Below are 15,168 nucleotides of genomic sequence, written 5' to 3'. Positions count from 1 at the left end.
CTGTTACTTCTGATGCCCTTACATTTGTCAAAAAGAAAATGAGGGTTTTTTGGACCTAAACTGAGAAGAATTATAGTGGAGGGAAGATGAGATATGTATTTCTTTAACTGCCATTTATGTCTGATCCTGCGAGAGTACAGAATTTTTGATGGGTGTGTCTTCAATTTTGTGGACCCAGACGTTGCCCACTGCCCAGCTCCTCTGACTATACCTGATCCAGATGCTCAGTTTCTGTCTTTTCTGTATTGATCGTAGGTGGAGGAGTTACTGATGGCCATGGAGAAGGTAAAACAGGAGCTGGAGTCCATGAAGGCGACGATGTCCTGCACTCAGCAGTCACTGGCAGAGAAGGAAACTCATGTGACCAACCTTCGGGCCGAGAGAAGAAAACACTTAGAGGAAGTTCTGGAGATGAAGTAAGTTTTATAATATTGTTCTTCAGGCATATGCTTAGTTGAAATACTTGTCCTCATCGCTTTCATCTTCTGGCCCCGTTTGTCACGCCTGACACGCTTAGCCTAATTTTAATGCTCACTTGTGTTTCTCACTCCTTAGAACAAATTTGGGACAAATCCTCGTCAACTAGAAACTTTTTTTGCCTCCCTGTCATTGAATTTTGCAGTCCTCTAAGAGTGTATGTATCCGTATGCAATTGTGTCTCTGAAGTTCCTAAAACCTTCTGGAAAGTTCTGGCAAGTTGTTGAGCTTTCTGAGGAAGATAACCATTGCTCCTGAGGTCATACGATGGCTAGGTAATTTTAAAAACATTTTTTATTATAAACATTTCCAAAGGTACACAAAAGTAGAGAATAGTATAGTGAACCTCCTTATACCCATCCCCCATATTTCACCATTAACATTTGCCGCACTCTCCAGTCAGTTTTGACAAAATTGTCACTTTTAGCAGAACCATTCTTTACATCATTTTTGTACTTTCAAGGCATCTTGCAGCTTCCTTGAGATAGTCTGTTGTGAAGGCTGTATATATCTGCTGTGCAGAATACAGCTGCTGCTTTTTCTCCTCTGTGACTTTGAAAAGTTCTGGTTTCCTTCTCTTCAGAACAAGTATGTCTCTTTTTTAAGTCCCTTAGTACTTTCTCCATCACTCAAATCCCCACCCCTGTGTAATTATCCTGCTCTCATTTTACTGAAACCAAGTCTATGCTGGGACCCCTCAGTTACCTTCATCACCTCAGCAGTTACCTGTGTTCTTGTTGTCGTCTCTTCTGACTCAGAGGAGATACTGTCTCTCCTTCACCAAGCTCGCTTCTTATTTCTATCACAGATTTAAGCTCTGGTTCCCTCCTCTGCAATCTGTCTCCATTAATTTTCTTTCACATAATCTTTGCTCACTTTCTGTTAGTTCCTTCTTCTCTGCAGTAAATACGCACTCTCTCTGACCTAAAGTAAACAGTCTTTCTGAGCCCAGCCAGTGCTTGAAGCTAACATCCCCTCTTCTTTTCTGCTACTTTGAACTATCAATAAATGTTGAATATGAGAATTACAAAGTAGCAGAGGATCTTGCCATGACACCTCAGCATGAATTTTCATGGGGCATGGTTGTTTTGATATCATGACGGCAGCCCAGGAGTTGAGGAAACAAATATCGGGGTGTCCCCTGTGCTTATGGATTATTAGGACACAGTGGGAGGTTAAGAGAGCCTGATGTTTCAGAAAAGAATTGCAGGTGATGTGCTCTCGGAAGTGACAGATACTGGAGCCAGAAATAGGTTGATACGCAGGGAGAACGGGGAGAATTTAGGGTTCTGAGTATCGTGATGAGAAAGTTTGCTTCTTACGAGCAGGTTAGTAGAGGCAGTTGAAGACAATGTTTTATCCCTGATGATAAGAACATAGAGGAAGGATGGGTATAATATTCGGGAATACAAGGTATCGATGTGATACTCCTAAGCACAAACAGGCCCTGCTAAAGCAACGGTGTAGGAGTATTGTTTCGTTTTCTCTGTGTACCAATATCTTGACTTGACTTGTCACATCTTTCCCACTCAGTTCAAGTGTCTATAGCAAAACAGTGGTGGATTTGTAAAGGAATTTTCCTTTATTATTAGGACTTTGAAAAGATATGAAAGAATTTTTTAAAGAATGCTTGACTTTAAACCATTAAAAGGGAATTGCGTGTGATTTTTTTTTTTCTTATTGTTATTATTTTTGGAACCACAGTACTAAACTTTCTTATGGACTTCCCTTGCCAACCCAGGTTAGAGATTACATTTCAGAAAAATACTGTGATTTGCAAGACTGTTTTTGGTAAGGTCAAACACTCAGACACTAAGGCGTGGGATGAGTCATTAAAGTATTCAGAGAATTTATAAGTGGTATAGAAATTTGATGAATAAACATTAAATAAAAGTTCTAGAAATAAGGTGTTAAAACCTGGCTCTGGCAGGTGACCTGTCTCTTAAATCACCTTCCTCATTTGCTCAGGAGATACTACTACAGCATCATGCTGTTCTTAGATTTTCTACAAGTTTTTTGTCATGCAGATTTACTGACTTAAAGTTTTTAAAGTAGTCTTTGCTTTAATTTGCACTTAAATTTCTCCTTGTTGTTGTCTCTCATTTTCATATCTTAATAAAATGGTTGTTTAATACCTTTCTTTTAACAGACTAAGCACTTCAGGCCTAATTGTCTATGCAAACATGCTGTTGAGAGTGGTGGCTAATCCCAAACTCCTAATGTATCCCTCCTCCACACTCTTTTCTCCTTTGGTAACCATAAGTTTGTTTTCTATGTCTGTGGATCTATTTCTGTTTTGTATATAAGTTCATTTGTATCTGTTTGTTTTTTTTTTTTACGTTCCACATATAAGCGATATCATGATATTTGTCTTTCTCTGTCTGGATTACTTCACTTAGTATGATAATCTCTAGGTCCATGCATGTTGCTGCAAATGGCATTATTTCATTCCTTTTTATGGCTGAATAATATTCCATTGTGTGTGTGTGTGTGTGTGTGTGTATGTGTGTGTATACATATATATGTATAAATATATAAAACACATCTTCTTTATCCATTCACCTATTGATGGACATTTAGGTTACTTCCATGTCTTGGCTATTGTAATAGAGCTGCAGTGAACACGGGGTTGCATGTATCTTTTTGAATTATGTTTTTCTCTGGATATATGCCCAGGAGTGGGATTGCTGGATCATATGGTAACTCTATTTTTAGTTTCTTCAGGAACCTCCATACTGTTCTCCATAGTGGGTGCACCAATTTACATTCCCACCATCAGTGTAAGAAGGTTCCCTTTTCTCCATGCCCTCTCCAGCGTTTATTGTTTGTAGATTTTTTTGGTGATGGCCATTCTTACTGATGTGAGGTGATATCTCATTGTTGTTTTGCTTTGCATTTCTCTAATAATTAGCAATGTTGAGCATCTTTTCATGTGCCCTTTTGGCCATCTATACGTCTTCTTTGGAGAAATGTCTATTTAGATCTTCTGCCCATTTTTTGATTGGGTGGTTTGTTTTTTGATATTGAGCTGTATGAGCTGCTTGTATATTTTGGAGATTAATCCTTTGTCAGTTGCTTCATTTGCAAATATTTTCTCCCATTCTGAGGGTTGTCTTTTCATCTTGTTTATGGTTTCCTTTGCTGTGCAAAAGCTTTGAAGTTTCATTAGGTCCCATTTGTTTATTTGTGTTTTTATTTCCATTTCTCTAGGAGGTGGGTCAAAAAGGATCTTTCTGTGATTTATGCCATAGAGTGTTCTGCCTCTGTTTTCTTCTAAGAGTTTTATAGTGTCTGGCCTTACATTTAGGTCTTTAGTCCATTTTGAGTTTATTTTTGTGTATGGTATTAGGGAGTGTTCTAATTTCATTCTTTTACGTGTACCTGTCCAGTTTTCCCAGCACCACTTATTGAAGAGGCTGTCTTTTCTCCAATGTATATTCTTGCCTCCTTTATCAAAGATAAGGTGACCATATGTGCGTGGGTTTATCTCTGGGCTTTCTGTCCTGTTCCACTGATCTATATTTCTGTTTTTGTGCCAGTACCATACTGTCTTGATTACTGTAGCTTTGTAGTATTGTCTGAAGTCAGGGAGCCTGATTCCTCCAACTCCATTTTTCTTTCTCAAGATTGCTTTGGCTATTCGGGGTCTTTTGTGTTTCCATGCAAATTGTGAAATTTTTTGTTTTAGTTCTGTGAAAAATGCCATCGGTAGTTTGATAGGGATTGCACTGAATCTGTAGATTGCTTTTGGGTAGTATAGTCATTTTCACAATGTTGATTGTGGATTTGTCCATTTCTTCCAGGTTGTCCATTTTATTGGCGTATGGTTGCTTGTAGTAATCTCTCATGATCCTTTGTATTTCTGCAGTGTCAGTTGTTACTTCTTTTTCATTTCTAATTCTATTGATCTGAGTCTTCTCAGACTTTATCTTGATGAGTCCGGCTAATGGTTTATCAATTTTGTTTATCCTCTCAACGAACCAGCTTTTAGTTTTATTGATCTTTGGTATCGTTTCCTTCATTTCTTTTTCATTTATTTCTGATCTGATCTTTATGATTTCTTTCCTTCTGCTAACTTTGGGGTTTTTTTGTTCTTCTTTCTCTAATTGCTTTAGGTAGAAGGTTAGGTTGTTTATTGGAGATGTTTCTTGTTTTTTGAGGTAGGATTGTATTGCTATAAACTTCCCTCTTAGAACTGCTTTTGCTGCATCCCATAGGTTTTGGGTCGTCGTGTTTTCATTGTCATTTGTTTCTAGGTATTTTTTGATTTCCTCTTTGATTCCTTCAGTGATCTCTTGTTTATTAACTAGTGTATTGTGTAGCCTCCATGTGTTTGTATTTTTTACAGATCTTTTCCTGTAATTGATATCTAGTCTCATAGCGTTGTGGTCGGAAAAGATACTTGATACGATTTCAATTTTCTTAAATTTACCAAGGCTTGATTTGTGACCCAAGATATGATCTATCCTGGAGAATGTTCCATGAGCACCTGAGAAGAAAGTATATTCTGTTGTTTTTGGATGGAATGTCCTATAAATATCAATTAAGTCCATCTTGTTTAATGTATCATTTAAAGCTTGTGTTTCCTTATTTATTTTCATTTTGGATGATCTGTCCATTGGTGAAAGTGGGATGTTAAAAGTCCCCTACTATGATTGTGTTACCGTCGATTTCCCCTTTTACGGCTGTTAGCCTTTGCCTTATGTATTGAGGTGCTCCTATGTTGGGTGCATAAATATTTGCAATTGTTATATTCTTGTTGGATTGATCCCTTGATCATTATGTAGTGTCCTTCCTTGTCTCTTGTAACATTCTTTATTGTAAAGTCTGTTTTGTCTGATAAGAGAATTACTACTCCAGCTTTCTTTTGATTTCCATTTGTATAAACTATCTTTTTCCATCCCTTCACTTTCAGTCCTTATGTGTCCCTAGGTCTGAAGTGGGTCTCTTGTAGACAGCATATATACAGGTCTTGTTTTTGTATCAATTCAGCAGTCTGTGTCTTTTGGTTGCAGCATTTAATCCATTTACATTTAAGGTAATGATCGATATGTATGTTCCTATTACCATTTTCTTAATTGTTTTGGGTTTGTTATTGTAGGTCTTTTCCTTCTCTTGTGTTTCCTGCCTAGAGAAGTTCCTTGAGCATTTGTTGTAAAGCTGGTTTGGCGGTGCTGAATTGTCTTAGTTTTTGCTTGTCTGTAAAGGTTTTAATTTCTCCATGAAATCTGAATGAGATCCTTGCTGGGTAGAGTAATCTTGGTTGTAGGTTTTTCCCTTTCATCACTTTAAATATGTCCTGCCACTCCCTTCTGGCTTGCAGAGTTTCTTCTGAAAGATCAGCTGTTAACCTTATGGGGATTCCCTTGTATGTTATTTGTTGCTTTTCCCTTGCTGCTTTTAATATTTTTTCTTTGTATTTAGTTTTTGATAGTTTGATTAATATGTGTCTTCGTGTGTTTCTCCTTGGATTTCTCCTGCCTGGGACTCTCTGTGCTTCCTGGACTTGATTGACTATTTCCTTTCCCACATTAGGGAAGTTTTCAACTATAATCTCTTCAAATATTTTCTCAGTCCCTTTCTTTTTCTCTTCTTCTTCTGGGATCCCTATAATTCGAATGTTGGTGCGTTTAATGTTGTCCCAGAGGTCTCTGAGACTGTCCTTAATTCTTTTCATTCTTTTTTCTGTTTTCTTCTCTGCAGTAGTTATTTCCACTATTTTATCTTCCAGGTCACTTATCCATTCTCCTTCCTTAGTTATTCTGCTATTGATTCCTTCTAGAGAATTTTTAATTTCATTTATTGTGTTGTTCATCCTTGTTGTTTATTTTTTAGTTCTTCTAGGTCCTTGTTAAACGTTTCTTGTATTTTCTCCATTCTACGTCCAAGATTTTGGATCATCTTTGCTGTCATTACTCTGAATTCTTTTTCATGTAGACTGCCTATTTCCTCTTCATTTGTTTGGTCTGGTGGGTTCTTACTTTGCTCCTTCATCTGCTGTGTGTTTCTCTGTCTTCTCATTTTGCTTAACTTACTGTGTTTGGGGTCTCCGTTTTGCAGGCTGCAGGTTCGTAGTTCCCGTTGTTTTTGGTGTCTGCTCCCAGTGGCTAAGGTTGGTTCAGTGGGTTGTGTAGGCTTCCTGGTGGAGGGGACTGGTACCTGTGTTCTGGTGGATGAGGCTGGATCTTGTCTTTCTGGTGGGCAGGTCCACGTCTGGTGGTGTGTTTTGGGGTGTCTGTGACCTTATTATGATTTTCGGCAGCCTCTCTGCTAATGGGTGGAGTTGTGTTCCTGTCTTGCTAGTTGTTTGGCATAGTGTGTCCAGCACTGTAGCTTACTGGTCGTTGAGTGGAGCTGGGTCTTAGCGTTGAGATGGAGATCTCTGGGAGAGCTTTTGCCGTTTGATATTACGTGGAGCTGGGAGGTCTCTGGTGGACCCATGTCCTGAACTCGGCTCTCCCACCTCAGAGACATAGGCCTGGCACCCGGCCAGAGCACCAAGACCCTGTCAGCCGCATGGCTCAGAAGAAAAGGGAGAAAAAAAAGAAATAAAATAAAGTTATTAACATAAAAAATAAAAAATAATTATTGAAAATAAAAAAAATTAAAAAGTAGTAAAAAAAAGAAAAAAAAAGGAAGAGAGCAACCAAACCAAAAAACAAATCCACCAATGATAACAAACGCTAAAAACTATACTAAGAAAAAAAACAAAAAACGGACAGACAGAACCCTAGGACAATTGGTAAAAGCAAAGCTATACAGGCAAAATCACATGAAGTCCACTGCCTCACTTTGGGGATGATTCATTGTCTATTTAGGTATTCCACAGATGCAGGGTATATCAAATTGATTGTGGAGATTTAATCCGCTGCTCCTAAGGCTTCTGGTAGAGATTTCCCTTTCCTTCTTTGTTCACACAGCTCCCGGGGTTCAGCTTTGGATTTGGCCTCTCCTCTCCATGTAGGTTGCCTGAGGGCGTTTGTTCCTGCCCAGACAGGACAGGGTTAAAGTAGCAGCTGATGCCGGGGCTCTGGCTCACCTAGGCCTGGGGCGAGGGAGGAGTACAGAATGCGGTGGTGAGCCTGTGGTGGCGGAGGCTGGCGTGACATTGCACCAGCCTGAGGTGCGCCGTGTGTCCTCCCGGGGAAGTTGTCTCTGCATCACGGGACCCTGGCAGTCGGGGGCTGCACATGCTTCTGGGAGGGGAGGTGTGGATAGTGACCTGTGCTTGCACACAGGCTTCTTGGTGGCTGCACCTGCAGCCTTAGCGTCTCATGCCAGTCTCTGGTGTCCGTGCTGATAGCCTCGGCTCACGCCCATCTCTGGAGCTCATTTAGGAGGTCTTCTGAATCCCCTCTCCTCACGCGCCCGAAACAATGGTCTCTTGCCTCTTTGGCAGCTCCAGACTTTTCCCGGACACCCTCCCGGCTAGCTGTGGCACGCTAGCCCCCTTCGGGCTGTGTTCACGCAGCCAACCCCAGTACTCTCCCTGGGGTCTGACCTCCGAAGCCCAAGCCTCAGCTCCCAGCCCCCGCCCGCCCTGGCGAGTGAGCAGACAAGCCTCTCGGGCTGGTGAGTGCTGGTCGGCACCGATCCTCTGTGAGGGAATCTCTCCGCTTTGCCCTCCGCACCCCCGTTGCTGCGCTCTCCTCCGTGGCTCTGAAGCTTCGCCCTGCCACGCCCTGTCTCCGCCAGTGAAGGGGCTTCCTAGTGCGTGGAAACCTTTCTTCCTTCACAGCTCCCTCCCACTGGTGCGGGTCCCATCCCTATTCTTTTGTCTCTGTTTTTTCTTTTTTCTTTTGCCCTACCCTTGTACGTGGGGAGTTTCTTGACTTTTGGGAGGTCTGAGGTCCTCTGCTAGTGTTCAGTAGGTGTTCTGTAGGAGTTGTTCCACACGTAGATGTATTTATGATGTATTTGTGGGGAGGAAGGTGATCTCCATGTGTTACTCTTTCGCCATCTTGAAGGTCTCCCCACTTTTCAGTTTTTTTTGTCATATGTATTACTGTTATGGCCATCTTTATTAATACATTTTCACATTTCTGATTATTTTCCTATGATAGGTTGTTAAAAAATTGAATCTATTCATCAGAGGGGATCAAAGGAATTATAGGAGAGGTTTTCCCATATACGTTTATGTATTCTTAAAATGTTTTAACACTGGGCTTCCCTGGTGGCGCAGTGGTTAAGAATCTGCCTGCCAATGCAGGGGACACGGGTTCGAGCCCTGGTCTGGGAAGATCCCACATGCCGTGGAGCAACTAAGCCCGTGAGCCACAACTACTGAGCCTGCGCGTATGGAGCCTGTGCTCCACAACGGGAGAGGCCGCGACAGTTAGAGGCCTGCGCACTGTGATGAAGAGTGGCCCCCGTTTGCCGCAACTGGAGAAAGCCCTCGCACAGAAATGAAGACCCAACACAGCCAAAAATAAATAAATAAATAAATAAATTTATTAAAAAAAAAAAAATGTTTTAACACTTATGTTTATTACTTTGTAATGAGAAAATGTTACAAAAATGACCCTACAAATTACTATATTATCCACCTTATATTTGGAGAGAAAAGCAACATTGCTAGAAGATAGTTTCTGCTTCCTAAGGATGATACAGTTGTGCTTATAAAATAAAAGAGATGAATATACTTATTGACACACTGTCTTCTAGAAGGATTGGACCACTTTAGGTGATCAGGCATGTAAGAATGCATGTATCACCTTACCTGTTCATATAATGTTTAAAAATCTTTTGCCTGAAAAAAAACTTTTACCTCTTTCATAGATTAAAAAGTTTTGTCTTACCTTGCTTTCATTTGCAATTCTTTGTTTACATTTTCATGTGTTTATTGTCAATTTGCATATTGTCTGTGATTGGTATATTTCTATTTCTTAATTTCTCTTGGGGACAGTAAGGTCTTAGTATTTCATTGACGTTTATGGGCTTTTTCAATAGTGAGGATAAAGTACTTTCACAGTTGTGAATAATTTTTAGTTTTTGTCATTTGCTCATTAGTTTTTGACTTTTGATGTTTACAATTCTAGATTTCTAAGCAGTAAAATGTACTATACTTTTCTTACATTTGTAATTTGTAATTTTTTTGTAATTTCTTACATTTCGTTTTTTGTTTAGAAAGTCCTTCCCTATCTGAATATCATTAAATATGTTATATTTATTCTTTTTATTTTCTAATTAATTTGCATTTTATACCTAGTTCTTTAATCTTCCTGGAACTTATTTTTAATTTTGTGTGGGGAGAACGTATTTATTTTGATGTTTTCCTAATAATTGAAAAGCTTTCTAAATACTGTGATCAGTCTCTCTTCTTTTGGTTTGTGGCATTTCCTTTTTCTTTCTTAAGTGCTTAATTATTGTGAGATTTGTTCCATTGATCTCTTTGTTGATATTCTTTTTCCAGGACTACATTGATTTGATTATAACAGGCTTTCAATTTGTATTAATGGCCGATTGGGTGTTGAAAAAAATGTCCTTCAAATATATATGTACACACACACACACATATACATATATATATATATATATATATGCTGTTCTTAACTCTTTATTCTTATGTGCTGCCAGACATTCTTACCCCACTCTTATATGCTGGCTGCCTCAGGTGTCAGCTTAAATGGTACGTCTTCAAAGAGACCTTCCCTAACCATCCTGCCTAAAGTAGGGCAGTCTGTGCCAGTATCAGCACAAATAAATCAGTCAGCCTTTCAGAAGTCATTTCCTTTCACACCAAATCTTCCAGATGCAGTTCTCATGTTCCTCATTATTGTGTGAGCTGTTAAAATGAAGACAACTATTGATCCACCGTCAGCTCCTATTTAATTGCTTAAAACTTCCAGCAATTAAATAGGAGCAAATTCTGTCATTTAAGAGAAGTGACTTACTATTGAAGAGTATAAATTCTAAAGTTGTAGTTAAAAAACTTATACAGTACATTTTTTTTTAATACAGTACATTTTTGATTATGTCCTAGATGAAAAAGACAGCCAGTGTCTGGGACAAAAGATCAGCAAGGCTCTGTAAAACCTTTGTCCCAGTTTAAAATGAAGTATTAGGACATCTGTGCCATAGAGATTCAAGCTAGTGTCCCTGAGAATTTTCAGCTGCACCAGAGTGGTGATTGCTCAACAGACTAAACTGGAGAGTGTGGGATAATTATCACAAGAGGACCACATACAATGATGACATGGAAAGTGATTAGTTACAAACAATCAATAGCATAAGAAAAGGATATTAAAAGAAAGTTTTTAGAGGTACTGATTTCAATGAGAAAAGGCTGGTGAGATATTTTGATTCTTTATTAATTGGTTTTCTTCATGCAGGGCTTTCAAAAAGAAAACAAGTAATTTGAGCACACTAACCAACTTTATTTTTCATGAAAAAAGAAAGCCCTTTGTGATTTTAATGCTGCTTAACTCTTTTCTTCACTGTTCATGTGGTTATAATCTTAAGCAAACAAACAAAAAATTGCTCTTATAAGGCTGTGGTGCTTCAATGGCAGTAATGGCACTGACCCTAGTACAATTTTCAGTAGATAAACAGAGCTAATTGATTTATAACCATTATTCTAATTAAATAATCATAAATAATAAGCTTCATGTTAGGGATTATGTTATCAAGTGTGTTGTTTTGTCCTTATTTCTCACATGTTTTACTTTGGTGAAGAATTACAAGCTGTAAATGGTACAGATGAACCGGTTTTCAGGGCAGAAATAGACACAGATGTAGAGAACAAACGTATGGGCATCAAGGGGGGAAAGTGGCGGGGAGGGTGGGTGGTGGTGGGATGAACTGGGAGATTGGGATTGACATGTATACACTAATATGTATAAAATAGATAACTAATAAGAACCTGCTGTATAAAAAAATAAATAAACTTCAAAAATTCAAAAAAAGAAAAAAAAAAGAATTACAAGCTGTAATCCAAATGAATTGAAGGGACTATTGAGATGATCCAGTCATTGCTTTTTGAAAAACACTTTAAGCTGCAGACCCCTTTTTCAAATGAATATTATTCAGATATGAAAATAAAACTTATTATTTATTAATTAACTAATTTATTTTTTGGCTGTGTTGGGTCTTTGTTGCTGCGCACAGGCTTTCCCTAGTTGCGGCGAGCGGCGTGGGGTGCAGGCTTCTCATTGCGGTGGCCTCTCTTGTTGTGGAGCCGGGATCTAGAGCGCAGGCTCAGTAGTTGTGGTGCACGGGCTTAGTTGCTCTGCGGCATGTGGGATCTTCCCGGACCAGGGCTCGAACCCGTGTCCCCTGCATTGGCAGGTGGATTCCCAACCATGGTGCCACCAGGCAAGTGCCTAAAACTTATTTTAAGAAGTAAAATGAAAAAGAAGGCAAAGCTGTTCTGATCGAGACAGGACTGGGGAGCCCAGATGCCCCAGTGTGGCCCTGCCAGGCATTCCCTGAAGATGTTCTTTAGAACCCCTAGGGCTTCCCAGGGCTGGGTTCAGTAAGCCACTAACCAAACCTTTTGATTTTACAAACAGGAGCAACAACAGTAACTGCCATTTATTGATAATTTACAGTGTGATAGGTGTTCTGTCTTACTGCTAATTATTATAATAACCCTATAGATTAAGTTTCATAATGTCCATAGTATAGATTAATAAATTAAGGCTCAGAGTATTTAGTTAACTTCACTGAAGTCATCCTGATGGAACCAGGAATTGAACCCAGAGCCAGATCTTTCTTGGTCTGTGTTCTCCCCTTAGAGAAAGGGTCCTTATCAACTTCTTTCAGTTTCTGTGACACAGTTTTCCTGATTTCTACCGACTTCTCTGACTGCTCCTCTTGTCTCCTTTGCCCGCCTCTTACCCTCTGCCTGCCATCTAATGTTGAATCAGTCCTATAACTATCTCCTCTTGCTGTGTTTTCTTTTCCTAGGGAGGCTCATTCACTACCTTGGCCTCAGTTAACATCTGTGTATCAGAGCTTCCACACTTAACATCTTTAGCTCATATCATTTCTCTAAGCTCCAGACCCACATGCCCAGTTGCTCTCTCAAACCTTTTCTCAGCATCTCAAAAGCACATTACATTCAGCTCAAGATTTCCCCTCAATTCTGGTCCTTCCTTATTTTTTCCCATTTTTGTTTATGGTGCCACCAACTTGTCCATGGTGTTTAAGTCAGAAACTTCAGAATTTTCCTTGATTGCTTCATTCCCTCATTTCCCACCCTGCCAGTCAAATCCTGGTGATCTTTTTTCTCTGAAGTATTTCTGTAAGCCATCCATTTTCCCACCCCACAGCCACTGTCATAGTTTGGTCATGTCGCTGTTGGCTGACATTATTGCAGTGGTCTCCCAATTTTCCCATCTTTCTGTTTCCCCCTGATATGCAGCCTCATTGCAGCCAGTCTGAGCTTTTGAAAGTGCCCATGTGATGTTTGAATCCTGGCTCCACCACTCACTAGTTATGTGAGCTTGGCAGGCTGCTAAGTCTTTCCAAACCTTAGTTTCCTCATCTGTGAAATGGTTATATAATTCTTACCTCATGTACTTGTTCTAAGAATTAAATGTGGTAGTATGTGCCCGGCATCACTATTAGTGATGATGGTAGAGATGATCATACTCTGCTCAAAACTTTTTCAGGGCTTCCTGTTGCCCTTAAAGTCCAAAACTCTTGTCACACTTCCTTGGTGCTCAGTCTCCTTAATCCCTCAAATGTGCTGTGCCCCCTCCTTCTTGAGGGTCTTCACCTAAGTAGTCTTCTCCTCACAGTAGAAGTGTTGTGTCTTTAAATAGTTAATGGAAGTTAACTTATTCTTCAGATCTCACCCAGCCCCCAAATCTTCTCTTATCTTTTACTACCTTGGATTTATAGCTTTTATCCCTGTTTGCAGTTACAATTGTGTATTTTTGTTGCTGTTGGGATTAATGACTCTCTTATCCACCGTTATCTGTCTTATCTACCTTTATATGGAGACAGACCATGTTTATTATACCCACCTGCCATGGTATCTCTGTCGGGGAGGGAGCTTAATGCCTGCTACTAACTAAAGATCTTTCTTCCGTCAGTGAGTGATTATACTTCAGTATTTTTTTTCTGTTCTCCAATGTTTGGTTAAGTTTATTTTTCAACAGCACTGCCTCCTTTGTGGGCAGAATTGTCTGAAATGGACTCTTTCATGTTAATTACTAGTTCTTGTTCTTGATGGAGAGAACTCCCAAGGTAGCCGGAGCCCTCTCAGAATCTGTCATTCTTCTGGTATTGAAATAGGCTAGGGGTTCGTTTTTCCGCCTAGGATAAAGTGCTGTTCTTGTGTTCCTGTAGGTTTTGTGTTTTTGTGGCACTTGTCTATACATTGGGATTCATATTTTCTTTTGCTTAAGTCTGTGTAAGAAATATGACATATTTTAGGTCCACTAACGTCATCAAATGTTCCTTTGTGAACCTCTCATTTAAGTTTTCTTGTTTTTGTTTAGATACCTTGGGTTAAGCAAGTAGCTTTTTTAAAAAGCCAATTGTCCTTATAATATGGGGATCAAAGAATGTGTTCTTAAAAGCTGTCAGAAAAAATGAATTATATAAGCATCTATCCCAATTCATAAGTTTAGTTTAAAAATATTTTAAACATTAGTAATGAATCAGGTATCCCTGTGTTACTTTTTTGTTTCTCAAATACCTGAGAGAAAAAAGAAGCCTGCTTATTTATTTATTTTCCAATAAATATGAAAGGGATAGAAAGGAAATCCTTGAAACTGTTGATTATTGTTGCTTTCAGATTTTCAGTGTCTTTATCTCTAAGATCATTTTTATAGGAATCTTTGACATCAAAATTTTGGTACTGAGATTAAAGTAGTTGTATTTTGTGGGGATTCTCAGGGAAAGATGCCATTTTAGGAAGTAGGGTGAGCGGAGAGAAATTAGGATTCTTTCCAATCTTTTCTGTTTCTTCTCTCATTCCTTCTTTCAGAGAGAAAAGATCCTATGGATAGAATTTTTGCTTTTTAAAAAAAATTCTCAAGCCTTACAGCGATACTTGGGCTCTGCTAATTAAAGTAGCTTCATAAGTAATAACTTTCTTTGAAAACACTGTCTTTATTCCTTATGGATGGAATTGAATGCACAATCATTTAGCTTTTCTTTCTTTTTTTTTTTTTTAAAGTAACAACCCAATCCATTTCCACCAAAAATTTCCTTCTAGGAAAGTGGTTTTATGATTAATGGAAAGTGTTATATGATTAATGGTTCTGTAGATATGAAAGTTATAGGCTGGATATCTGCTCCCTTTTATCATCTGTGTCATGCATCTTGTTTATAGTAAATTGAAAAAGGTACATTTAAATGACCAGTAAGGTTGAAGACACGCTCTACTACCTGGCAGTTTCATTTCTGTGTGTCTCCTTGAGAGAAACTTTTGCACATGTGCACAAGGAGACAGGTAGATGTACATGTGCTTGTCGTAACAGTGAAAAAAGTGGAAAAACATCTAACTGTTCCTCAAGTAGGTGAGTGGATAAGTTGGTATTTATTCACAAAATGGAATATGAGTACACAGTCCCTTCCTGCAAAATACTTAGGGCACATGTATGTTGGAATTTAGATGTTTTTCAGATTTTGAAAGGTAATCCAGTATATAAACTGTATATTGTGTAATACTCCCATTGGGATCTGGACAATACCCAGTAATCAAACATATTAAATCTGTAGCAAAACTTAGGACTA

At 39.0% G+C, this 15,168-nt stretch overlaps 1 protein-coding gene across 1 annotated transcript in view; it reads left to right on the top strand.

The window, feature by feature from the left end:
- The window catches only part of LOC309658156 (ELKS/Rab6-interacting/CAST family member 1-like), a 182,029-nt gene that overhangs the window by 48,615 nt on the left and 118,246 nt on the right, over positions 1 to 15,168 (top strand). Inside the window, 1 exon segment of the mRNA XM_082456433.1 lies at positions 256 to 416. Coding sequence (XP_082312559.1) covers positions 256 to 416 — 161 coding nt within the window.

This window comes from Balaenoptera physalus (assembly GCF_965194825.1).
Source record: "Balaenoptera physalus genome assembly, chromosome: 3".
In the NCBI taxonomy this organism is placed as follows: domain Eukaryota; kingdom Metazoa; phylum Chordata; class Mammalia; order Artiodactyla; family Balaenopteridae; genus Balaenoptera; species Balaenoptera physalus.
This window is presented reverse-complemented; position numbering and strand designations above follow the sequence as displayed.